General features: G+C 48.7%; 1 protein-coding gene across 1 annotated transcript in view; it reads left to right on the forward strand.

Annotated features, from left to right (window-relative positions):
• The window catches only part of FSTL4 (follistatin like 4), a 437,526-nt gene that overhangs the window by 179,880 nt on the left and 231,304 nt on the right, over positions 1 to 26,342 (forward strand). The window contains exon 4 of the mRNA XM_027097696.1: positions 15,584 to 15,832. Coding sequence (XP_026953497.1) covers positions 15,584 to 15,832 — 249 coding nt within the window. The remainder of the gene's footprint in view (positions 1 to 15,583; positions 15,833 to 26,342) is intronic.

Here is a 26,342-nt window from a genome sequence, read left to right on the forward strand (position 1 = left end):
ACACACACACACACACACACACACACACACACACACACACACACACATATACAGGGCTCATTCTATAGGGTTCCGGCTAGCTTCCCTCTTTTCATATTTATAACTCTCTTCTTCAATGAGAAACCTGGCTCCCCTTATCCTCAAGGTATTCATCCATTACTAGGTCCCTCTGTATATAAAATAATGTCCTGACCCCACCTTCCTCTGTGGGTCCTAATTCCACCTTGCCACCGCCCAGTGCAGCTGCCTACCAGAATCAACTTGGCCATCATCCTTTGGTCCCCTTCCTTGTGGTGCCCCACCCCCGCCACCTGGCCACCACTATACTCTCCTGCCTACCTCTTAACTATGAATTTTTGAAGTTAAAATATCATTAGAATTTTCTCTCCTTCAGTTAAAAAAGCAAAAGTCATTCTGACATGTTTAGAGTTGAGATGATAAGTATGCTAGTTGTCACAAATCAAAAATAATTTTGTTTTGGCTAATAAGGCCTGCTTAGAAGGACATTTTGATTTTTAATATTGCTCCATTTTGCCACTGTAAATAAGGTTGAGCCAACACCTATTACAGAGTGACTTCTGCCCAGGCTTTAGGTAGAAATATGTCAGTGAGAGTAAAGCCCTCACTCTGATGCTGCTGCCTCCGGAGAGCAGGACCAATCGAAAGCAGGTTTGCTTTGGTCAGCATAAACTAGAGATCAGATGACATTAAAGGTCGGAGACCCACACGGTGCCTAAAGGCATTGTTTATTCAGAAGATACTTCAAACTCAACTCAATCTTTTTATTTCTTTTATCACAAGTGGTCCAAAAGTGGCCAGTCACTCTCCTTGTATTTGTCACCAGCCACATCTGTATACTGAGAAAAATACTGCTCCTGAGAGGACCTGCTCTGGGCTTTGAGGTGGCAGATAGCGACATAGGTTATTGGGGACAACTGTGTCTTTTTCTTTTTTTCCACTGCACCCTATTCATAGACTTCTCTTTAATTTTTAACTTTTTGGTGATTGAAGGGCTTAAGTTTGCTTTAAACATGCAGGTGGACTCAGGAAAATTACAATAGGCTATCTGGCAATGACCCCAGCCTTTCCTGAGTCTCTTCTGTGGCACAGCAGTTCTCAGCCACTTTCCAAAGAGCTAGCTAGTGCTGTGTTGAATGTCATACCCCTGTATTTACTTCAGTTTTTTAAATTGTTATGTAATAGTTTTTAAAGTCATAATCTAAATTCTGCCTCTGGTAATGGGCAGAGAAATATATTTATAAATTCTTTCAAGCTTTGATGTGCTGGTAAGAATGTAAGGAATACTTACAGGTTAAAAAAGCAACTGAAATCAGAAACCTAGAGAGGTCATGTAGCTATGAAGCTGGCTTTACCTGGAGGGCTTTTGCCAAACTGGGTGAACCTTAGCTTTGGTTTGCACACCCAACATAATTCAGGGCAGCAAGGACAAATCCCAGGGTCCTTCCAAGGTGGACATATTTGGAAAAATTTCCCCCTTCCCATTATAAACCTGAAACTCCAAAGCGTTACATCCACAGTGGAGGGTTAAACAAGAAAGAAACACACCCTGTCCCAAACAAGTGCAAGGAAATGTGCTTGTCTCAAATCTTGGCACAAAATTAGAGAGCAGAGAGGGAAAATATCCCATGATAACATATAACCATATGCTGATCTCCACAAGAAATTATAGCTCAGATGCAAACTACCTAGGTCGTCTGTAAAATCTCAAACATAAAATTGAGTTTAACCCAGAATGATGGAGTCCTTGAATGCCTGGCACAATCAAGATGAGCCCATCTTCAAACTGTGCATCCTGAATTTTCACAGATCGACTTCCGGGAAATGTGAGCTCAGTGTTTTTAAAAAAAATCTTAAAACACCATGGAGGGAAGCACCATGAAACAACCAGCATAAACAGCAAAGTGACACAGAAAATAAAATATGTATGTTTAATATTTTTTGAAGATTGGAATATGGTTGAAAATCAAGAGATTCTACAGATGACCACTCATCTTCATGAAGACCTAAATAGAACTTCTAGAAATAAAAATTCAAAGTTAAACACTCAATGAGAGAATGTAAGGGTAGACTAGAAAAAGCCAAAGAGGGAATTCAGGAGCTAGAAGATGAATTTGAAAAAATTACACAGAATGCAGCACAGAGAAACCAAATATGGGAAAGGTGAAAGAGATAAGAGATATTGAGATAGAATGAGAACTTGTAACACGTGTCTAATCAGAATGCCTGAAAAAGGAGAGAAATAATGGAGCAGAGACAGTATCTAAAGGAAGATGGCTGCAAGTTCCACAAATTGATGAAAGACATGAATCCTCACTTCCAGGAAACCCAATGAATTATAGGCAGAACAAAAGCAAAGAAATATGCATACTTACATCATAGAGAAACTGCAGAAAACCAAAGGAAAGGTCTTAAAATGATCCAAAGAGAAAAGATGGATTACCTACAAAAGAACGAAAAGGCTGTCAGCTGACATCTCAACAACAGTGGAAGCCAAGAGGCAGGGGAATAAAATGTTCATTGAGTTGAGAGGAAAAATCTGTGAACATAGAATTAATTACACAGCATAAATGACTCTTTAAAACAAGGATAAAATGGATATTTTAGACAAACATAACTAAGAAAATTTGAGGAATAAAAATAGAATTAATATATACTATTATATATTTAGGTCAGGAAAGGAATGATTGTAGTTCATATGCTCTTCATGTGGAGGGTAAAGTTATTGGTTAACTTCAGACTTGGGTTAATTTATACATTTTTTAATTTATGGAGTAAAGAGTAGAAGAATAAAAAGAGTATGTTCAATTTTTATGACTAGAAGAAAAAGAATGAAAGGTGAAGTATTCAATCCAAAATAAAGAAACAAAAGAGAGAAGGAGGACCATGGGAAAAGGCAATCAACAACCTAAATAGACTATATAAATGAATAATGACGTGTGTGTACAATGGGCAACATAAGTGAAAACGAATTACAGGTATATGCAATGATGTGGATGAAACAAAACATAGTGCAAGAGCAAAGAGGTAACTTCTCAGGTAAATAAATACAATGTGATTCATTTCTGTAAAGTTCAGAAACATGTAAAAAAAAAAAAGCAGTATATTGCATAGAAATGCAAAGATGAGATCAAACTACAAAGAAAAGCAAAATAATAATAAACAAAAAAATCCAGATAATGTTTACCTCTGAGTGGAAATGAGGGTATAGTATCGGAGGAACTCAAAACTAATGAAACTGTTCTTTTTCTTTAAATGGGTAGGTGAGTACATAGTTGTTCATCGTGCTGCAATGCTTATGCTGTCCACAAAGTGTGTAACTGTTCTTTTATATCCATCCACTCATTATTTAATAAGAATAACTTAAACATGTACAGCTACTTGAATTGGACTTTTATGTGGTGTGAAATAGGGTTCTGATGTTATTTTATTCCAGGTGGATAGCTAGGTACCCCAACGTCATTTATCAAATGACTATCATGTACCCCATGCAGTAGCCACTCTTGTCATACATCGACTTTTCAGATACACAGGGATTTATTTCTGGATCCCCTCTTCTATTTTATTGTCACAACTACAGTCATTGATCTGTCTATTCCTCACTCGTTATCATATTGATTTGATCATAACAGCTTTCTGGTTTGATGTTCTGATATCTGGAAAGGCACATCCCCCTTCATTATTCTTTTTCTTATTTTTCTTGGTTATCTGGGACCAATATAGTCTTATCTTTTATAGTCTTATCATTATTATGAGTGGACTCTTTTCCCTTTCTCGTTTCTAATTATTTTGCTAGTGAAGAAAAGAATGGTTAATTTTGGCATATTTATCATCTGTCTAACCACCTCATAATAATTCTCTTAAAATTTTCATATCTTTGCACTAGAGCCCCTTAGTTTTCTAAGTATATAGATATACAATCAGCAAAAAGAGATAATTGTTAGTTGTCTTTTCCAAATTTTTACTAATATTTCATTTTCTTGTCTTACTACACTCCCTTTATGAATAAAAATGGTGATGACAAGTATCCCTGTCTGGCTACTGATTTTTGTTTGTTTTTGTTTTTGTTTTTTTCTGCGGTACGCGGGCCTCTCACTGTTGTGGCCTCTCTCCCGTTGCAGAGCACAGGCTCCGGACGCGCAGGCTCAGCGGCCATGGCTCACGGGCCCAGCCGCTCCGCGGCATGTGGGATCCTTCCGGACCGGGGCACAAACCCGTGTCCCCTGCATCGGCAGGCGGACTCTCAACCACTGTGCTACCAGAGAAGCCTGGCTCCTGATTTTTAATTGAAACAGTGGTTGGTCATTTAAAAGGACGTATTTGGAAATTGTCCTCCGTGCTTTTTTTCCTTAAAGTTTTTATTTAGAATGACTACTGTATTTTAGAGGTTTTTTTTCTATTTTTGCTCTGGGCTTTGAGATATGTACTCTACTTGATCTTGGAGGCCACTAATTTGAGTCCCAATACTGACCATTCTCTTTTTAAATTCCTCTGATTTTCTTTTTGGTTCAAAAATCACAACTCTCTTGAAAACCACCTCTGTGCTGTAGTCACTTCTCCTGGAGTTTTGATAGTTTGTTGTCTCTGTTGAAGTTGTTATCCAGCTCCAGAAGCTCTGATTCTGGTTGTTCCTCCTCCCCCTGGAGGCTGGACCCCCTAGTGTCCGTGGTTATGGTCCACTGCCTGCTCCCTGGAGCTCAAGTTCAGACGCTGAAGGACTCTAATGCAGTAGTGGTCTCCCAGATGGGCCCTGATAGGGGGCGGCTGGTCCTGAGGGCCTTTATGTGGGAGTAGACAGGTTGTCGAGCCCCTGCGGAGACACCTGGAAGAAGCCTCCTGCTCTCTGGTCAGCATGTGCTCTCCTGGTCTCGGGGGGAGACCCATTCAGCCAGGATAGCCAGCCTCCCTGAGCCCTTAGGCCCACCTGCCAGAGGCCTCAGCAGCCACTTGGTTCAGGCAAACCAGAGGAGAAATGGAATTACCTATTTGATACTATTACTAAGCTTTATTTTGATATTATCCAGCAAATATTTTTATGGCTGCTAATCCCAATGAGAGAAAAGGGCCGATCTTTGAGAGGAGAAACTGATACCCTTCTGATTGAAAGTACTAAATTTTTCTGTGCTAATATTAGATATTTTCATTGTGCTTCATTTTTTTTAAAAGAATGGTCAAGAAGTACATATTATTCTCTCTGTTTATAATATACATCACAAAGACCAGTGATCTACCAAGATAATGCGTTGAGCTGGGGGCAGCACTTGTACGGCAGGTAAAGGGCCCTGGAAGGATTTAGCATCCCCTCTGCGGTCATAGGTCTGAAGTGTTGGGGAACATCGTGGTGGCTCACGCTGAGCGTCTTTACAATAATCCTTGAAATAATTAGAGGCAGTCCGAGGTGTCATGGCCTTGAATCATTAGTTGGTGGAGAAGCAGGAACAAACCCACGTAATGAGGCATCAGGGAGAGAGTGAAGACCCACTGAGAGCAGCAGCAACTGGCCCTCTCAGCTGGAAGACACAGGGAGCCCCGAGGAGCTAGAGAAAGTGACAAGGGAGCTCGGTACCGGAGGAAAAATGAGGGCCCTGGTGACAGAGAATAAGACAGATGCGAACTGGAGAGGAACAGGAACTTGGGGATAGGAGTATATTTGGAGGAAGTACTCTAAAACAAAACCATTTTGTAAAAGAAACTCTCCCAAGGGCAAAAATCCTATGGTGCTTCACATTTTTACGCAGCTTTTCCTCCCAAGTTCGTCTCTGAAATAACCCTTCAGAGGCCAGTTGAAGTAGCTTGATAGGGCAAATAGAGGCAAAAAGAAAAAGGAGGGATTATTGTAGTTTTATTACAGCCAAAAGATGTGCAAGCTAGAACACAGGCTTTTATAGACACCCTAAATTCAGTCTCAAGGAATTTCTAGACACTGCCTCATGTTACCGATAAGGAAACTGCGGCTCGGGTGTGAAAGAGACTTGCTTTGGTAGAACCCGGACAGAACCCAGGTCTCTAGTCTCCCACCCAAATGCTGTCCACAGCCTCCACTCCTATTCCTCGTGGTGTCGCCATGTCTGTCTCTTTGGAACCATTGATTTCTGATTACTCAGATCTCTAGCAAGCCGTCTTGGGTCTCTGTAGTGTCCTAATCAGATTCTGTCTTTCACCTGGCGTTTTCCGCAGCCCACTCTGTGCCAGGCCCTGTGCCGAGCTCTGAACAGCAGAAGTGGAACCTGATCTTTGCCCTGAAGCCACAGGGACTACCGCATGCCCGCCCTGGAGCTCTGGGTGACTGTGAAGTCCGGCTGCGGAGGCCCTGCCCCAGGGCCTGCTCTTCTGTCAGGGGAGCCACAGGAGCAGGGGGTGAGAAGTGCTGAGCGCTGGCAAACAGCTAGAAAAAGCTCCAGGCCAGCAGCCTTGGAGCCCGTGTTAAGTGGAGTATGCCTGTGGGAGGCCCCAGGGAGAACGCTCTTAGAAATCCTGAGTCAGGTAGGTTTACTGTCATCATACAATATAGAGGGAGAGATGGCATAACAGTGCACAGGGCTCCCAGAGGGGAGAGATACACCAGGACTGAGTGAGGTAAGTGGGGCCTGCGACGTTCACAGGACCAGGGCCCGTGCCATGGCTACCTTTGAAACTGAGCTCTGGGCTCGCCTGGCAGGGACCCTGAGGTGTGGAGTGGAGCCTGCTGCGTTTGGGCTTCAGGCCAGTGCTGTTCACTGTGCCCTGAGAATGTGTGATTTCAGACTCCCTCAGAAGCTGGGCAGACTTTACTTGGGTCAAGCAAACTCCCAATGTAAGGGAAACCGCAAGGGAAGCATTTCTTCGAGATATTATGAAGCATGCTATTGTGAGTCTGCCTTTTTTTGTGTGTGTGTGAGTCTGCCTTTTAAAACCAGGCAATACTTTCCATATAAATATGCTTCCCTTTTCATTAAGGCAGTCCTCCTGAAGACTGTAACCAGCCCACGCTTGTATACACTTATATCAGTAAACCCAAATGGCTTTATTTTTCAGTCTTATTTATTCAACCTGTCAGTAATTCCAAATGTCTGAATTGAGCACTTACTATGTGCCAAGCCCTTCGCATGAATCAGCTCATTTAATCCTCAAAAAAAAAAAAAAGAAAAAATCCTGTAAAGGGCAAGCCATTGTTATCCTCATTTTTAAATTAGAGGGAAAAGAGGGTGGAGAACTTGCCTGGAATCACACAGCTAACAAGGCCAGGAGCCCAGGGCTGGGTCAATGTGAGGTTTAACCACGGGTTGCTTGAAACCCAGATGCGGTTCAGGGGTCACGTGAGCATAAGATGGGTTCACTCGCACCCGACCGGCTCCAGCTTGTTCTCACCCTCCCACACCAGGTGCCTTTCAGCACGTGAGAGTTCAGCAGAGCTGAGCTCAGTGGTTTGGGGTCTCATTTCCTCCCTCTGGGGTCTTTTGTGAGGCTGGGGGCTCCAGAAGAAGGAGCTGCCCCAGGTAGGAGGCAAGGGTGAAAGTCCTGGCAGCCGACTCAGATGACATCTGTAGGCACTTTGTGGCACTGGGAAAATTATCCAGCGCTTGGGAATAAGGACAAGGGAGGGTGGCAAGTTCTCCCCGTGTCATATGGGAACATGTTTTAGCAGTATAAAAATGATATACTGATCCATGCTACGGAGTTGTATCTTTGTTCAACTCACTATTTTGTGTTAATTAAAGGCCCAGACTATGCAGTTACATGTTAACTTACAGATTTGTTTCCAGTAAAGATGCAAACTATTTCTTTCTGGTGGAAAAAATAACCCCCAGACGGTATGGTGTTCTTGCCCTGTAGGTCATTACCTGGTGGTGTGCCTCTCCTGGCTATCTCATCCCACCTTCTCTCTCCAATACCTGTATACCTCCTCCAGCTCTCCTTTGAACCAGCTGCACCCTCCTGCAGGTCCCTCATTACTGAGTTGAGTATATCTTTAACACTTGCTTATTTTTTATTCTCATCAGAGTCCTGTTTTCAAGTTTTTGGAAAGTATACTTTGGCACTTCTGTTCTTCATCCGTGACTGGAAGTAACTGTCTTCAGAAGCCCTGCCCAGGGACCTTGGACAGTGTGTAGCATCCTAGTCTGTGTTTTGGCTTGATGCAGAATTGGTTAGAATCAAATTCCTCAGGCAGAACTGAGAGCCCGCTGAGGGTTAAAGGTCCTCCTTCCTCTGTCCGTGTGCCAGGCATTTCTGGCTTTGACTTAGTGGTGTGTTTTGAAGCCAATTTGTCAGACCTTAATTTAGTATCTGAGCCGTACACGGAACAGGTTAAGTTACCTTCCAGTGATGGGTAACCATATGGTGCTGTTAAGCTTTGGGAGCTGGAAAATTGGTCACGTGTTTCCGAGCTGGTCAAACTTCCACACAGTGCTCTCAACTTAGGCTGTGCTGTGTGGTCACTGAGAGAACATCACGTCTGCCCACTAGTCACCTGAACAATTTCAGGGGAAAAGCCCAGAGGAGGGGAGCAGGGGGCCACTGGAGCGGAAAGACATCATAACAGAGGGAGGGGGTCGCGGACCCGGTGTCCGTGCTTGAGGAGTGGGTTTGGGATTCGATGTTCGAAGATCCAAGCAGCGCTTCCTCCTGTGACTCTGTAAACCTCCAGCCCTCAGAGAATTTGCTAAATTGGCCTCCTAGCTGCATAATCAGCCGCAGAAAGCCTACCGGCCAGGGCTGCGGACATTTGTATGTGTCCTGATGTTGGAGAAGCTCAGACTATGGACATCTGAACCCTCCTGGCCTGAGTTCCTTGAGGCAGGGATCGTATTCCTGACTGAGCAGATTATCCCAAGTCCGAGGGATTTGAGGTGAGACTCATTCACATCTAGGCTGTACCACCTACAACCTGCTTGCTGTCTGACCATAGGCATGTCACTGCTTGACTCGTATTTCCCAGTCTGTAAAATGGGCACATATACAAATACATTCAGAGTGAGGCCTGTGTGTCTACTTCACAGGGCTGTTACGAGGATGAAATGAGGATTAGATGAGCTCATGTAAGTGTTAGGCATGGTGCCTGGCCATTGGCACGCCTCAGTAAACAGGAGTTTACCGTTTACTCCGTAACTAGGAGTTACTTTAAGCAACAGCCCTCGGGCTGGGTACTACTGGAAATGCACATCTCCCTGGGAGGAATTGCAGATTCTCTTTCCAACCCTTGAGCATGAATGAGACTTTGCAGGGCAGAGGTGGACCCAGGGCAGCCGCAGTACTCAGGTCACCCAGAGAATATGGAGGTTGCCACCAAGGGGGCCAGTGCTGAGAGACCAGGAGAGCTTTTCTCGTCCCCACCAGCAGCCTGTGAGGTGCTAAGAGCCTTGTGGCCTGTGAGGGTGTTTGAGGACGGACCCTTTCAGCCAGGCGTGGAGCTAGGAGTGCTGAACGCCAGGAGATGGGGCCTCCCTCCAACATTCAGTTCCCAAGAGCTGACTGCAAGCTTCCAGGGAACCAGAGTCACCCCACTTCCCCAGGGGTACAGCTGGGCAATGCGGCAAATTTGACTCTACAGACTGGTTCTGCCCCAGTGAGGTCTGCCTGGGAGCAATCCAGGCCTCTCCCTGTGCCGCCCCCTTGCTCTGTACACAGGGCTCCGGGCCCCCAGGCTGCTGTTCTCTCCCCGGCCCGGGGCTCTGCCCCCTGACTTTCAGGTCTCAGGTCAAATCTCACGTTCTCAAGGCAGAAGACCTAAATAGACATTTCTCCAAAGAAGATATACAGATTGCCAACAAACACATGAAAGGATGCTCAACATCACTAATCATTAGAGAAATGCAAATCAAAACTACAATGAGATATCACCTCACACCAGTCAGAATGGCCATCATCAAAAAATCTAGAAACAATAAATGCTGGAGAGGGTGTGGAGAAAAGGGAACCCTCTTGCACTGTTGGTGGGAATGTAAATTGATACAGCCACTATGGAGAACAGTATGGAGGTTCCTTAAAAAACTAAAAATAGAACTACCATACGACCCAGCAATCCCACTACTGGGCATATACCCAGAGAAAACCATAATTCAAAAAGACACATTACCACAATGTTCAGTGCAGCTCTATTTACAATAGCCAGGATATGGAAGCAACCTAAGTGTCCATCAACAGATGAAGGGATAAAGAAGATGTGGCACATATATACAATGGAATATTACTCAGCCATGAAAAGAAATGAAATTGAGTTATTTGTAGTGAGGTGGATGGACCTAGAGACTGTCATACAGAGTGAAGTCAGAAAGAGAAAAACAGATACTGTATGTTAACACATATATATGGAATCTAAAAAAAAAAAAAATGGTTCTGAAGAACCTAGGGGCAGGAGAGGAATAAAGATGCAGACATAGAGAATGGACTTGAGGACATGGGGAGGGGGAAGGGTAAGCTGGGACGAAGTGAGAGAGTGGCATGGACATATATACACTACCAAATGTAAAATAGATAGCTGGTGGGAAGCAGCCACATGGCACAGGGAGATCAGCTCGGTGCTTTGTGTCCACCTAGAGGGGTGGGATAGGAAGGGTGGGAGGGAGACGCAAGGGGGAGAGGATATGGGGATATATGTATATTTATAACTGATTCACTTTGTTATAAAGCAGAAACTAACACACCATTGTAAAGCAATTATACTCCAGTAAAGATGTTAAGAAATATAAATAAATAAATAAAGTAAAATGAAAGCCCCCCCCGCAAAAAAAAAAAAGGTTTCCCTGACCTCAGATGAAAGTCGGCCCACCACAGCGCCCTACTTAGCTCCTTCCTGGCCTTTTCCCCAACCCACATTTGTCTTGTGTGTGTGTTTGCCTGTTCACGCTCTCGTGTGTCTTCCTGCACTGTACTGTCAGTGCCCTGAGGACAGTGTCCCAGTCTGCCTTGTGTCCCCAGCACCTAGAATAGGGTCTGGCCCATGGGAGGTGCTCCGTAAGTATTTGTTGGATGAATAGGTGGTTGGAGGGCTGGCCGGCAGGCACTCCTGAAGCACCCTGTTGTTACCACCCACCGCATCTGGTGTGTAGAAACTGCACTGGCTGCAGACCTGGGTCTCTGCCTGGCTCTCGCATAAACCCAAATTCTGCAGCCACTTCCAAGGCACTTGTATGGTCTCTGCTAAACAGAGTCAAAGTTTACCAGACGCTCTGTCTCCAGACCCCCTTGGGCATGTCTGGGGCTATGAGGTAGGGACACGTACTGGGATCATCGCCTCCAGCCCCTGCCTGATACAGCCCACACAGCTACACCTCTGTACACACACCACTCTTCGCTCTAGGTCTTTAAAGAACCTGACCATGACACAGGAGATGGGCTGCAGCTCCCCGGCGGACCCATATCAATGCACAGAGAATAAAGCCTATAATCTGTGTGTAAGGGGCTATGTCTGCTGACAGGTGGGCCCCTCATTCCTGGACAAATACCTTCGGTCTGCAGCAGCTGGAGACCACTGCGATGCCAGACAGGGGTTCACGGCAGGCAGCAGTGAGACCATCAGAGTGCAGGGCGGCCGGTACTTGGGGCTGCACCTGTCGCCTCTCGTCTTCTGCATCCACGTCCCGCTCTTCTTGGCCTCGGGCCCTGCAGAGTGTGCAGCCACCGTAGAGCCAAGCCATCGCCTCACTGTGGCTTTGTGGAGGGGTGGGGCGAGGTAGTGGGCGTCTCAGCCCCAGCCCTTTGCTGGGACACTGAGGCCGGCCGGAGGGGGCCTAGGCAGCACCGCCCACAGAGACCTAGAATGACCTCCGCAGGCTGGGAAAGGGGAGGGGCTCCCCTCAGTAGGCAAGGACAAGTTCTCAGGTGAAATGCTGCCCTGGGCAAACATGCCCGAAGTGGAATTAGCATCCCAAAGAGGAACTCGAAGGGGTTTCCCCTTGTGTGCCACTCAGGGCATGATCCCTGAGAGGGGAGAGCTCACTGGTTTACTCTGTGTGAAGAACCAGTTTCAGAGACTGAGTCAGAGTTTGGGGGCAAAATAACTGAACTGTCTGTGCTCTGTGCTGTGGTCAGAGGTGAGAAACCAAGGAAGGAGCTTCCTGCTCTGGGCGAAGGAGGAAGGCTTCTCCCGCTGATCCCTCCCCTGGGGTCGGGCGGGCTTGACTCCACCACGGCTAACCTCCACCACCTGCAGATCCCTGGTCTGTGGCGGTCAAATTGAGAATCCTTATTTGAATTGCAGAGGGAGGCTTTAGCACCGACTGGTACAAATGGACTTGTTTCTTCTGCCACCATCACTTTCATGTAACAATTCCCATGTCTGACCATGTCAGGTACATTTAATTAGTGTTGAAAAGCAGCTTATTTGGTGAGATGATCAGTTTCTAACCCGGGTAAATGACTTTCTTTATGACTATAAATTAAGCACATTATATCTTTTTCAGGCATCATGGTCGTCCTCATAAATACTGTAGGCAGTTGCTGGCAGTCTCACTTGGTTACCTTTCCCATTACTGTTTTATCATCGTCCTGGTAGGAGGGGGGAATTCATTCTGTTTTCATAACAAGGAGGAAGTGGTGACAAGGGCCTCATTTAATGAAACCACGCTTGGCCGGCGTCCTCGGAGGCCGGGGTCGGGACCCCAGGCCACCCCCATGCACGGCATTCTCCGCTTGTTCAGGGGGCCTACTGGCCACAGACTGGGAAGGGCAGGTGCAGGGCTTTCAAGGTACTTTTGTCTTAATTGCAAATAATTAGGAATCAAATATTTGCCAACAGCCCATTTCCATGTCAGAGAGAACCTGAGTGTTCTTGGCCACTTGGATGAGCACAGGTTGGCACAACTGTTTTCTTAACACTGACCCCTCAGAGCACAGCGTGGGGGAGGCGCTCGGAGCCACACCTGCAGGATGATCAAACCTGGGCGTCGGAAGCGCCACGTGCAGCGCTGGTCCTCAGAGGTGTTGGATGCAGCCTGGGCATGTGGGCATCTCAGAGGGGATAGGATCAGGTAGAGAGGATTCTCCCCACCCCCGTCCACAGCTCACTGGCCTTCCTTTGATGCCTGCCCTGGATTAGGTGGTCTCTGAAGGGCCTCGCTGCACTGCCACTCCTGTTTCTAGTCCCCTTTACCCCAGAGGAGGCCCACCTCTACGGACAGTTGCCTCCCCTTCATGCCTCTATCCCTCCAGCTCCCCACGTGGAGGCGGCAAGGGAGGCACACCCCTGAACAGTCACTACATGCGGGGGCCCTTTCCACCTTCCCATCCCAGCTTCTAGCCTGGGGGTTAAGCACCGAAACAGTTAGGGAGAACAGCTTTGAAAACTATTGTGTTTTTTAAATTCTGAGTGAGGGGCAGGCTCAAGAAAACAAAGGCCCTGCACCCGTGGGGCATCCTGAGGCCAGAGAGTGGGGCAGACCCTCTCAGGGTCAGGGGGTTCAGAGAGGGGCCCTCGGACTGGAGGTGGCAGCAGGCACCTGGTGGAGGAAGTGGACCCCAAGGGTGCATTGGAGCTGATGTACCAGAGAGAGCCCAGTCTGGACAGGTAGCACAGCCGGGGCAAAAGCACCAAAGCAGGAACTGAAAGACCAGAGGCTCGGAAGGTTGGGCTTTGTTTCTTCAAAATGGGGTGGCTAGTGGGTATCCTTCTCATCCCACAAGGCAGTTTATTAAAATAGTGATACAGTGGCAGTACTTTGTGGGAAAGAACAAAGGCTGATATTTTTAGAGCTGGTTAGTTTCTTCCAATAGCCTCTGGTGCTCTCCAGGATAACCCATTTTCCAATAACCCAGGAGAATCATACTAATCAAACACACTCCGTGGCAAAGCAGCCATAAGCACCCTGGGTGAAGGGCCTCCGGCCCAGAGCCTCCCACTGCCGAGTGCCTTGGCTCCCTGCTGCCTGTCAGCCTTGACAGTAGGGTGCACGCTGGGGCCGGTGAATGCCACCTAGCCTTCGCGGTGACACGCCAACAGTTAGCCAGGTGGCTAAAGGAGATTCCCACGCCCACTTACAATCTGCACTTTTATACTGCTCAGAGATATTTTGACCTTCTAGTTTATTATGATTCAAGAAAAAGTCAATATTTCTCAGCTTGCCAAGGCTGGAGGAATTTAAATGAGTTATTGAATCAAGCAGTTAATCTACCGATAACTGACTTTTTCTTTTCAAATCTATAATGATGAAAAACAGACTCAACCAAAAACAAGGTTTTTTTTTTTTTCCTTAGGCATGTTAATCCCATGGGGTAGGACTTGAGGCTGAAAGTTCAGTCTTGACGGCCCAGGCCATTCTGTCTTGCCAATATTTTGAAGAAGATTTAATTAAAACTTAAAAGCAAAAACTTCTGTGGCCATAAAATCTGCATTCATGTTTTAATTATTTGCGTCTTGATAGCCCTTTATAATTCTCAAGTTGCTATCTGTTGCCATTAATGCCACGTGGCAATCATCCAGTTTTCTGGACTCTCTGGAGGAGTGTCACGTTGGTGGTAGATGCTTATTTGGCCCTCCATGTAAGTGTACCTTTTCAGCAATAAGCCACTCTACCAGCTGTCCTGCTGCTTTGCTGTGTGAGCTCTAGACATCACGGCCTGCGCTCACTATGGGCATGTGTTGGGTGCAGGAGATACACAACAACGTGGCAAGTGTGAGACCCGAAGGAACACAGCAGCTGCTGTTTCCATGGTCTCAGCCTTCTTGCCCGTGGCTGCAGGATTGTGCTAGAAAGGACTGAGCCGTGGACAAAGGCTGCTGGTGCCACCACTGCTGTTGTGTCCTAGAGAACTGTATTCTCCTCAGAGGAATAGGTCAACTTTTGGCCTTCCTGCCTTGGCTGCCCCCCGATCCTGAAACTTAAGAGTACCATTTTCGGGCTTCCCTGGTGGCGCAGTGGTTGAGAGTCCGCCTGCCGATGCAGGGGACACGGGTTCGTGCCCCGGTCTGGGAAGATCCCGCGTGCCGTGGAGCGGTTGGGCCCAGGAGCCATGGCCGCTGAGCCTGCGTGTCCGGAGCCTGTGCTCCACAACGGGAGAGGCCCCAACAGTGAGAGGCCCACGTACCGCAAAAAAAAAAAAAAAAAAAGAAGAGTACCATTTTCTCCTTACTTCCTAGACCCCACCACGGCTCCCCAGTCCCTAACATATCAGACCAAAATGCCTCTGCTTGGCTGTCTGAGTCTATAAGGCAGAACCACGCCTTGCTACCCTTATCCCCCCACCCCACACCATCTCCTCCCAGAGACAGGCAAGTGCTCCTTGCACTGTGGTTACGGGAGCCTTGGCTCAAGCCCTCTGTCCCTTGGAAAGCCCTCCTCCGCTCAGTCAGCAGGGTCCATCGGTACTTTGCCAGCTCCGTGTGGCCCTCTGTTTACTCCTCCCTTCCAGGATGGGCAGGGGTTGTGTCTGAGATGTTTGGCAAGAGCCAGCCAAAAAACCTGGGTTCTACATGGCAGGGCACTGCTGGTAGCACCCCCGCCAGAGAGGCAGGGGCTCCATGGGGCTCCCGAGCCCCCAGGCCTGAGCTTCACAGCCTCTGCTCACCACAGCCTGAAAGAGCCACCCAGGTGGGCCGTGCCACACACCCCCGCGTGCTCACGGCTGACCTTCTGTGTTTGTGTGCCGGCAGGGCTTTCCGGCCACCGTGGGCTGCCGGCCTCCTGCAGGAAGAAGTTCTGCAGCCACGGGAGCAGGTGCGCGCTCAGCAGGGAGACGGGGGAGCCCGAGTGCCGGTGCCTGGAGGCCTGCAGTCCCAGCTACGTGCCCGTGTGTGGCTCCGACGGGAGGGTTTACGAAAACCACTGTGAGCTCCACCGTGCTGCCTGCCTGCTGGGGAAGAAGATTGCCATCGTCCACAGCAAGGACTGTTTCCTTAAAGGTAGGAAGACGGCTCCCTGCTTCTATGCTCGTAGGTTGTGTCATGGATTTGCTAATGCCTTTCTGACAGATGACCTGGGTGCTGCGTCTTACAGGTTAAATGTGTTTTAAAAAAAAGAGAAAGAGGAAAGAGTCTTAACAACGTAGCAGCAGCAGCATTTCAGAGATGCGTGTTCATTTGTGTCCACCTCCAGAGGCCCCTGCCTTAGAGGAAGGCCCTGGGAGATCAGAAGCCAGGGAGGCCCACTAAGCCCTGGGCTGGTGCAGAGCATGTGTCCAGTAGGAACCAGGCCGAAAGGCACCGCCCAGGTCTCTTGCACAGGGTAGGCACTGCCCAGGTCTCTTGCGTAGGGTGGGCCCTGCCAGGTGGCGGCAGAGAGCGCGTTGGCCCCTCCGGACAGTGTCTCGTGAATCAGGAGACCATGCTGTGTGTAGAATGTGGCCGGATGGACCCCGCAGTCCAGTGGTTCCCAGTATGGTGGGCACTCCAGCTCTGGCCTAGAGCGGTCACCTGGCCTGTCCAGAACACCTCTGAGTAAGATGAGGAAGGCCCTGCAAGGACTTCAGAAGGTGTCCGTGGAGTTGGGGCCAAAGGGTTCATGCCCTCTGCTGGGCTTGAGTGAGAGGGGCAGTGCCAGCTCCCAGTGGATGGTAAGAGCCTCAAGGGCAGAGCCCGTGGCTCTTGGGGCACGAATATAGTCTCAGCACGTGGCTCAGGGCCTTGCACCAAGACATCAACAACTCACAGATGCTCAAGCATATGAGAGCTAGACCGCAAATTCCCGTGTTCACGTGGCCCCAATGAACGGTGCGTGCCACAGCCTGTAGGAATATTGGTGATGCTGAACCCAAATGGCCGCACGTGAATAAATCAGACGATGTGAGACGGGAGAAGCGGCACTTGGGCAGGTGGGGACAGGCCCACTGGCCCGAGCCGGGGGACGCTGGAGGTGGGGAGCCCACGTGGGGCTGCACGAGGTCCGAGACGTGCTGTGGGGCAGGGCCGGGAGGGGAGGAGAAAGCCTGGATGGAGCCCCGCTGCAGAGTGCTGGTGACACTGACAGAAAAGGGCTTCTGTGTGGTCACAGCTGGGAGCCTGGGTGCCCAGAGGGAAGGGCAGAGCTGTGGTCTCACTTGCACAGGCGCCAGGACCATGTGGCAGGAGGATTCACAGTGGAGGAGTCCAGGTCTGTGGGCCTTCTGCACCCTGAGAAAGGGCAGCTTTCCCACCTCGTCCACGGGCCCTGGCAGTGGGGTCCTGGAGCAGGCGGGTCTCTGGAAAGTTGAGTTTATCTTGTGATGGGAAGTCTTGGACCCTTTCATGGCCATGCTTATGACACGAATGCTGACGTGCTTTAGAAATCATGAGGCCCAATGTGGAATCAAGACAAAATGAGCCCAGGAAAAATGTCCGAGGCCTGGAAGCCCTGCCCAGCCCAGGCCTGCCGATGCCTCAGCAGCCGTGAGCGCTAAAACACTTGACCACTTGCTCCATCCAGCCTTATTGGCCATGTTGAATTTTATAGACTGATGTTCCATTCTTCGGTTTCCAGTATCCCCCAACTTGCATCTTTCTAAAGGTTTTTATTTCTGCATCAGAGCGTGCACAACCTCCCTCACCATCGGTTATTCAAACAGCATTTCTTATGTCACGTGAGGGAAAATCACCCACCACAAAACCTGCCACGGTGAGGGATGCTGGGGGAGAGCTGGAGAGCGTGCGGGAGGGGCAGGCAGATTAGGTCTTGCCTCTGCTTCGTGCTGATTGAATTTATTCACCAAATCCTTCTGATTCGTTGGGTTTTTCACCAATTTTGTGAATTCCCACCCACTTGAGAGGCAGACAGAGCCGCTCTGCAAAAGATCCCTTTTCGGTGGAAAGGGGTACCTACAAAGTCCCAGAGGGACCTGGGGTTGCAGCCCAGTTCTGTGACCTTGGGTGCATGACTCCGCCTCTCTGGGCCTTTTCCTCAGCTGTAAAAAGGGGCTGTTGGCAGTTCCCACCTGCTCCGTGGAGAAAAGTAAAGGAGATGCAGCAGAGAGACCACTTAGCGTGGGCCGGGTGTGTTACACGTTTCGGGTATTAATGACACCTGTTGTCATCATTTATCTAATTCAGTGTGGCCTCAGGCCTGGAGCAGAGAGGTGCACAAGCTGTGAGGGGAATGCAGAGGCAGGAACAAGGGCTCTGACCAGCAGGTCTTTGGCCCGGATGGCTTGCTGGTAGATGGAGAGTGGGAGAGGAACGTGCTGAGAGTCAGGCCCTCAGGCTATCCTGGAGATGCCCACCTGGGGCTAGGGCTCCCCCGTCTGCAGCCCTGGCCCCATGGGTCTGGACCCCATGGAGAAGCCTTCACTGCCTCTGGTTCAGCATCAGCTCCAGTTCCTAGGCAGGAGGCCAGCCAGCCTCTCCTTCTCTAGCGTTTCCATAGGGAATGCCCAGCAAGCAGTAGAGATCTGTTCACTGGTCCCAGGGCCTTGGAGGGCACGGAGGCAGCCAGGCCTAGGAGGGTGCTTTGGGAGCGCACTTCTTCACCTTCACCAGAACAATGGCTCCAACGGGGAGCAGGGCGTAATGGATTGACAGAGGGCTGGGGGGCAGGCAGGATGAGATTCTTGGGAAAAAGCCTGGTGGGTATAAAGGACAGCTTCCTTCAGTCCTCACCCCAAGATGGCAGCAGAGTATTTAATGCCATCTTGAGCTCCATTGATGATCCCGAATTTCCAGGGAGTTGTTGATCCAGGAAACTTAAAAACACCTTTTTCCCATGCAAACAAAAATTCTAAAATCATGATGTTTCACTGTCTTTTCCTTCCAGCTTTACAAAGAGAAGTTATGACTTTACTCTCTGGGGCTTTCTCTGCCCCCAGAAGTCACTATATTAGGACCGTCCTTATGGAGTTGGAGCACGTAGAGCAAGGGGGATGGGGACGTGGTGGTGGGTTCCTAGGCGAGGCCGCCGCAGTTCAGAGCACTCGCTCTGCCACCAGAGCCCCTGAGCCCTCACTGGGGTGCGGAGGGTGTTCTCAGGGGTACCGCCTGGGGACATGACACTAACCCCTCTGCCAGGGAGGAGACGCAGCATTCAAAGCCCATGTACAAGAAAACTTGTGGTATCACATTCCCGTTGCCATGGCAATGGGATACTGTGTGAATACAGAATGAAATACAACATCATTTAGGGATCATTAGCTGGTGAGAAAATCAAAACTGAACTCAGCAGCCTTGCTTCAGCGGGTGTTGGCAGCTTCCATACCAGCAGTCCTGACGTCCCAAGCAGGGTCTCACTCGCTGAAAGTCAGGGGGACAAGGGAGGTGGGATACTGTCTCTCCTTCTCCTTGGGGCAAAATTAGAGCCACATTTGTTCTCGGTACCAAATATTACCAGTGAACACCAAGATAGTAGGTGGATTTCTCTGTACCTTTAACTTCTTCTAGAGTTTGTGTCTTAAAAGTTATCTTGTGACATGGCATTCCTATTTGTATACTTTTAAAATGATTTTTCTGACTCAGTTCTGAATTCACGCTTTATCTCCTACACTGTTGGAGAAGACAGGCTTGCCACTCAGCTATCACTCACCACTCCTGGCTTGTATTATCCCAGATGATAGTGTCATAGTTGGGCAGTTTTCCCAACAAACCATGAAATTATGGAAGAAAGAAGCCTGTTAGGGTTTCAGTTCTAAACAGACCATTAAGCTTCCTTATCCTGCATGGAATTTGTAGGTACGCTTTGGTGCTTCTGAGGGGAGTTCCCAGGCTTATGAAATCAGAGAAAATAGTTGCCGCTTTTTATTTTAAAAATTAAACATGCTATAGGCTCACTAATAAACCTTTTCTTCTTAAGTGTTACTAAACACAGGAATAAAAACCCAAACATCTGTTACAAGTTAGCAGAGCAGATAGATCTTGCTGCCAAAGACTTCTTTTGGGTATTTAGTTGTTGTTGTTACTTCACATCTTACTGCTTTAGAAACATAAATTGAGTCCCATGCCTCCAGGGCATTCCCACACTTCGACAAGTCTCCTCTGCCCTGCCAGGGAGAGCTACTCACATTCCCAGCTGTATCGACCCAGCCCGAGAGGCTCAGCGTCCCACGGTGTGGGAGCAGCGGGCGCAGGGCCGTGTTGGTGGTGGCAGGCATCCTAGGGGATTTGGCTTCACGCTGCTGGAGCGGTCCCTACAGCAGGGAGGTGCTGGGGCCTGCGGAGAGGCCCATGCTGAGGGAGCAGGTGGCACAGGACCAAAGGCACCGGCTTTAAGTCAGCCGTGGGGCCGTTCCACACCGCCTTGGAGAAGACACATAAGCTCTGTCTCACTCACTGCGTCTGTAAGATGGGAATGATGATAGCGCCTACCTCATGGTGTCGTGAGCGTAAAATGAGCAGTGCCAGTCACATCATGAGCGCTCTTCTCTAAGCAGTATCACAGCACTCCAGAGGACGGTGTTGTCGTTGCAGACATCAGGGCACAGTCGAGAGGCAGACGCAGGAGGCTGTAAGAACCCTGCCCACATGTGACCACGCTGGATATGGGCTTAGAGGTCAGGCGTGTGGATGTTCTGTGAACAAGGGGAGAGAAGAACATTTGTCCTCCACGTGTATTTAACGAATGACTGGAATTTGACCTCCAAATGATCAAACTTCTATCAGCTTCTCCAACTACCTTGTTTTTTTTTTTTAATTAGAGTAAAACCGTTTTACAATGTTGTGTTAGTTTCTGCTGTACAATGAAGTAAACCAGCTATATGCACACCTACATCCCCTCCCTCTTCGACCTCCCTCGCCCACTTTACCCCCCATCTAGGTCATCCCAGAGCGCCGAGCTGAGCTCCCTGAGCTATACAGCAGGTTCTCAGTAGCTTTCTATTTTACATATGGTAGTGTATTTATGTCAAACCTAATCTCCCAGTTCATCCCGCCCTCCCCTCCCCTTCCCCACCCACCCCGTGTCCACATACCTGTTCTCTACACCTGCATCTCTATTCCTGCCCTATAAGTCGGCCTTGCTTTTTGAAAAGAGATGCAGTGAGTCATCCAAGTTCACCCCGTGAGCTAGTAGAGATGGAAGAGAAGAACCAAGAGCTCTTGATTCCAGGTCTAGAGGAAGTTTCTGGAATGCCTGAAAGGGCCTCAGGAACTGTCAGTTGAGCCTGAGGGAGGGATTGGTCCACCAGAGGATGAGAAGGGGAATGTCTGGGGAGGGAGCTGGAGAAGAGACATTTGAGGTGAATCTTGAAAGCTGAGTGAGGGCATCCTAGGGTGCAGACGGGACAGAGCAGGTGATTCAGATGCAGGTCCTGGGTGCGGGGGGCGGTGGGGTGGGGGATGGTGACGGAGACTACAAGTGAATGCAGACAAGTGGGTAAGAGTGAGGCTGTGTGCCAACCTAGGTAATTTGAACTCAAGCTGACTGAGTGTCAGATAAGATAGTCCAGCTTTCCCGTTTCCCAGATGGGAACCCGGAGGCCCGGAGAGGACGAGTACCTGCCCCAAGTTCCACAGGCTCTGTCGCTACAGCCCACCCTTCATAATCACCCCCAGCTTCAGGGCTCTTTTTAATTCGGTCCCAGCAAGGCATGTTCACAGCAGATGCGACTGCTTTATCCTTTGCCCCCAGGAGAATTTGTGGAGGGAGGACTCAGGAGCCATGGTCAGTGGGAAAGGCCTCTGCTGCTGGGCCGGGCCTCCCTGCTATGCAGGTCAGCAAGAGGCCCATCTGGGAGCTTCTCCGGGAGAGCTGGCTCAGTCACCCCGAACCCACAGGGCCTCTGCACACCAGAGCGCCAGACCACTTCCTCTCCCCTAAGGAAGGAGTGGGAAACGCAGCATCTCCCAGAGCTGCCAGAGGAGGCTGGAGACGAAGCCACAGAGCCTCTGGGGCATGCCCACTGCTAGCTTGCTCTGGCCTCTGGGCGTTGGCCTCTACTTTCTCTCCAGCCCCCCTACCTGTTTCCAGTTTCTTCCAATTGTCCTTCAACTCCTGGTCCCACCTGCATTCTGTCCAAAGGATGCTGCTGCTTCCCCAGCCCTTGCAAAGGAATCTCTCTGTACCCTTCCTGTCCTTCACTTTGAGCTCCACACAGGGGGATGTGGCCATTTGCCACCAAGCTGTCTCTCTTCAGAGATATTGGTTTTTTTTTTAATTTTATTGAAGTTTAGTTGATTTACAATGTTATGTGTACAGCAAAGTGACTCAGTTATACATCTGTATATTCTTTTTCATATTCTTTTCCATTATGGTTTATCAGAGGATATTTAATATAGTTCCCTGTGCTATACAGTAGGACCTTGTTGTTCATCCATCATGTATATACTAGTTTGCATCTGCTAATCCCAAACTCCCAGTCCTTCCCTCCCCTACCCCCACGCCCCCTTGGCAACCACAAGTCTGTTCTCTATATTTGTGGATCTGTTTCTGTTTCATAGATACTCATTTGTGTAGTATTTTAGATTCCACATATAAGTGAAATACGGTATTTGTCTTTCTCTTTCTGACTTATTTCACTTAGTGTGATGATCTCTAGTTGCATCCATGTCGCTGCAAATGGCATTATTTCATTCCTTTTTATGGCTGAGTAGTATTCCATTGTATATATGTACCACATCTTCTTTATACATTCACCTGTCAATGGACATTTAGGTTGTTTCCATGTCTTGGCTATTGTAAATAGTGCTGCTATGAACATAGGGGTGCATGTATCTTTTTGAATTATAGTTTTGCCTGGATACGTGCCCAGGAATGGGATTGCTGGATCATATGACAATTCTATTTTCAGTTTTTGAGGAACCTCCATACTGTTCTCCATAGTGGCTACACCAATTTACATTCCCACCAACAGTGCAGGAGGGTCCCCTTTTCTCCACACCCTCTCCAGCATTTGTTATTTGTAGGCTTTTTAATGACGGCCATTCTGACTTGTGTGAGGTGGTACCTCACTGTAGTTTTGATTTGCATTTCTCTAATAATTAGAGATGATGAGCATCTTTTCATGTGCCTATTGAATATCTATATGTCTTTTTTGGAGAAATGACTATTTAGGTCTTCTGCCCATTTTTCAACTGGATTGTTTGTTTTTTCATTATTGAATTGTAGGAGCTGTTTGTATACTTTGGAAATTAAACCGTTGTCGGTCGCATCATTTGCAAATATTTCCTCCCAGTCCATAGGTTGTCTTTTCATTTTGTTTATGGTTTCCTTTGCTGTGCAAAAGCTTATAAGTTTGATTAGGTCCCATTTGTTTATTTTTGTTTTTATTTCTATTGCCTTGGGAGACTGACCAAAGAAAACATTGATGCAGTTTATGTCAGAGAATGTTTTGTCTGTGTTCTCTTCTAGGAGCTTTATGGTGTCATGTCTTATATTTCAGTCTTTAAGCCATTTTGAGTTTATTTTTATATATGATGTGAGGGTGTGTTCTAGCTTCATTGATTTACATGCAGCTGTCCAGCCTTCCCAACACCACTTGCTGAAGAGATAGACATTGTTGGATGTCCACTGGGTGCCAAGGCTGTGCAGGACCTGAGGGTACCAGTATGATCAGGATGCCAGACCTGACATCATGGAATTAACAGCCAAAAGAAGGTCGGGGTCTAGTCCCCAGTACCCCCACTGTCTGGGCCACTGTGTGGGGCTGCTGTAGCCAGAGACACCCCAAGATCTCAAGGACCAATGGAAGTCTTCACGGACCGTCTCCTTCTTGCAGCCTCCTCCATAGGTTCTGCCGGCATCAGTCCATCACCAAGAGCTTTCCAGCACAGTGGCCCTCGGGTCGCAGTCATCCCATTTATAGTATCTGCTTCCAGGATCAAGAAACATGACTTAAACATGTGTCCCCTCTGGGTATTTCCTCTAGGTTTTATGCAAGACAGTGTCCTGACATGAGCACCCTGCAAGTACACAAGAGTGCTGTCAGTTCAGCACGTGTGGTGTGCTTCACAGAACCACCACACTCTAAATACATTCCAGTAATTAAAAATTGCTAATAAGTTACTGAGCTGAGAAAGTCTCCCACTGCACTGATTTCAGTTATGGAAACAGGTTGCAGTCTCCGAGGCCCCCCACAATGTTCCCTGTTGTTTCCCAGCACCCACTCCCTCTCATTCCAGCCCCTCCTTCTCTGTGTCCACTGATAGGCTCACACTCTTTCACCCTACAGCCTAAAGAGCTGGCTTCGTCCCAGCATCCCTCAAGGTACCATTTCACCTCTCCCCTCCTTCTCTCCCAGGCACCTGAAGCCTTGCCTGCGCTGGCTGCCTCCACTTTCCCAGTTCCCTGGAGCTCTGCCCACCAAGGCCTGCGCCTGGCTCTTGTCCCCATTAAGAACACCGTATCCTTGTAAATGCCAAGTCCAGGTGGCACTTTCCAGGCTGGTCTTACTACATCCCTCCTACATGGGTATCCATCAGTCTTCCTGGTCCAGCCCCTGTCCCTCTGACTCTTCACAGGCCCCCTAGTTGTTCTCCCAGCTCCTGGTCAGATATTTCTTCAAACCCACCTTCCATGTGGCTTTAAGAGTGAACCCTCCAAGAGGGTTGTAACTCTGACCACGTGCTCTCCTGCTTGAACCCTTTCATCCATTCATCCAAAGAACATACACTTCCTATGAGTCGGGTCTGCTCTGGGCACTGGGGATACAGCAGTGCACAAACAGACAGGGTTCCTGCCCTCGTGGAGCATACAGACTTATGGGGGAGACAGTAAACAGGAGGTGAGGTGTCTTAGGTGGTGACAAGTGCCAGAGAAGAGGAAGACAGGGAAAGAAGTTAGTGAGAACATCTAACATGATAAGTGACTTTTGAGCAAAGGCCTGAAGGAGGCTGGGAGGTCAGGGAGGGAGGCATTTGAATATCCGGGGCACGAGCATCCCAGCGGAATAAATAGCAGATGCAAAGACCCTGGTGTGAGAGGTCTCCTGGCACTTTTGGGGATCAAAAAGGGGACTGGGGTTGTTGGAGCAGAGTGCAGAAGGGGAGAGACATCCAAGAGGTGTAGGGACAGATCATCCAGGTAGGGCCTTGTCCACACTGAAAGCCCAAACTCTTAGCCACTGTGCTATGTTTTCTTTCTAATTTCTACCACCCTCACCCAGGGATGGCCTTGAAGGGACCTCCTTCTTCATCACCACCCCACAAAGCTTGAGGGGTGTGCTGTGGGCTGGAAAAGACGACCTGGCCAGGAGCTCATCACCAAGGATTTCTAGGTTCACACTTTAACTGACATAAACCTATAGGGCCCAGGGGATTTCCGGCATAAGCCCCAAGGTGCCATCAGAACTTCTAGCAGGAGCAGCATCCTCCCTCTGTTACAACTTCTTGTTAGCTTGCGTGTCCTCCCACTGTCTTGGACGTCCTTATGAGTGGGGAAATGCGATCTGTCTTTCTATTCTTTGCTTATTGGAGGTGTTCCGTTCATTTCTTAGAGGAACGCACAAATTGATGATTATGTGTTTTAGGGCTCACACAGTCCCACAGAGGGCCCCACATGAGAGGATGGGAAGCCCTAGCTGGAGGCCCACCACGCAACACAAATCACAGGGTCCCGGCAAAGGAGGTGATAGATTCATAAGTAGGACCCTGCTCCAAGGGGCAGTGGGGGGAGCGCGTCAGTGGGTGTTGAGGGAGCACGAGGAAGGAGGGAAGGAGAAGGAGGTGGGGTGAGGGGGTGACGTGGAACCTTCTGCCCGCCGTGGAGAGGAGGGAGGCCCTTGGTTCAGCCTGCTTCGCGCCATGTAATGGAACTCAGGCCAAAACTTGGGAGGCTTTGAATGACGATCAGGAGTCAAATGTTTAATTACTAGAGCGAGAAGTTGATTTGGGACTTCTTTAAGGTTCTCCCCTATTGCACCTTCAATTAAGATCAAGGCCCCCGTGGAGCAGCCGCTAAATGTCACCACATACTGAATCTCTGTGCTCAAGCCGTTTATTTAATTATCTGGGTGACAAACTCAGCAGCTGTCAGGCCAGCCACAACTCAAACATGTTGACTCTGGGTCCCTGCCTGAAAGTGTTCCCTGCTTACTGACAGGCTGACGGCAAGGCCTTTCTCTCTCTTCTGTACACAGGGAGTCCCTTTCAGGTTCTTCTGTTCCCTGATGACATAGGTGTCAAAGGGGCCAGTGGCTGGGGAGACAGTGGGTACATGAGTCCAGCAAGGCCTGCAGGTCAGCCTGCAGTTCTTGGTTCTCAACCCCCTGACTCACCTGCAGCCCCTGCGGCTGGCATGGGTGCCCAGACTCCCTGCCTGCTTTTCTGGACAGGGAAGCAATGTACCAGTTTGGGCCATCTTTTTTCTCCAAAGAGAGGGAGATGCACTTATCACTGTGCCAAATTAACTGAAATAAAGCAGGGAAGTTTGGGGGTGGAACAGACACACAGAGTGACCCAGGGAGAGGTAGGTGATGGCTAATCTCCCCCAGCAGAGCAGCCTCATCAAATGCATGAATAAGGAGATCCAACTCTCAGCCAAGAGAGTGGAGGTGAGTCCCCACCTGGGACAACCAAGGGGCAG

Source organism: Aethalodelphis obliquidens, unplaced genomic scaffold, assembly GCF_003676395.1.
Source record: "Aethalodelphis obliquidens isolate GAN/ISIS:26980383/991018 unplaced genomic scaffold, ASM367639v1 scaffold4, whole genome shotgun sequence".
Lineage (NCBI taxonomy): Eukaryota > Metazoa > Chordata > Mammalia > Artiodactyla > Delphinidae > Aethalodelphis > Aethalodelphis obliquidens.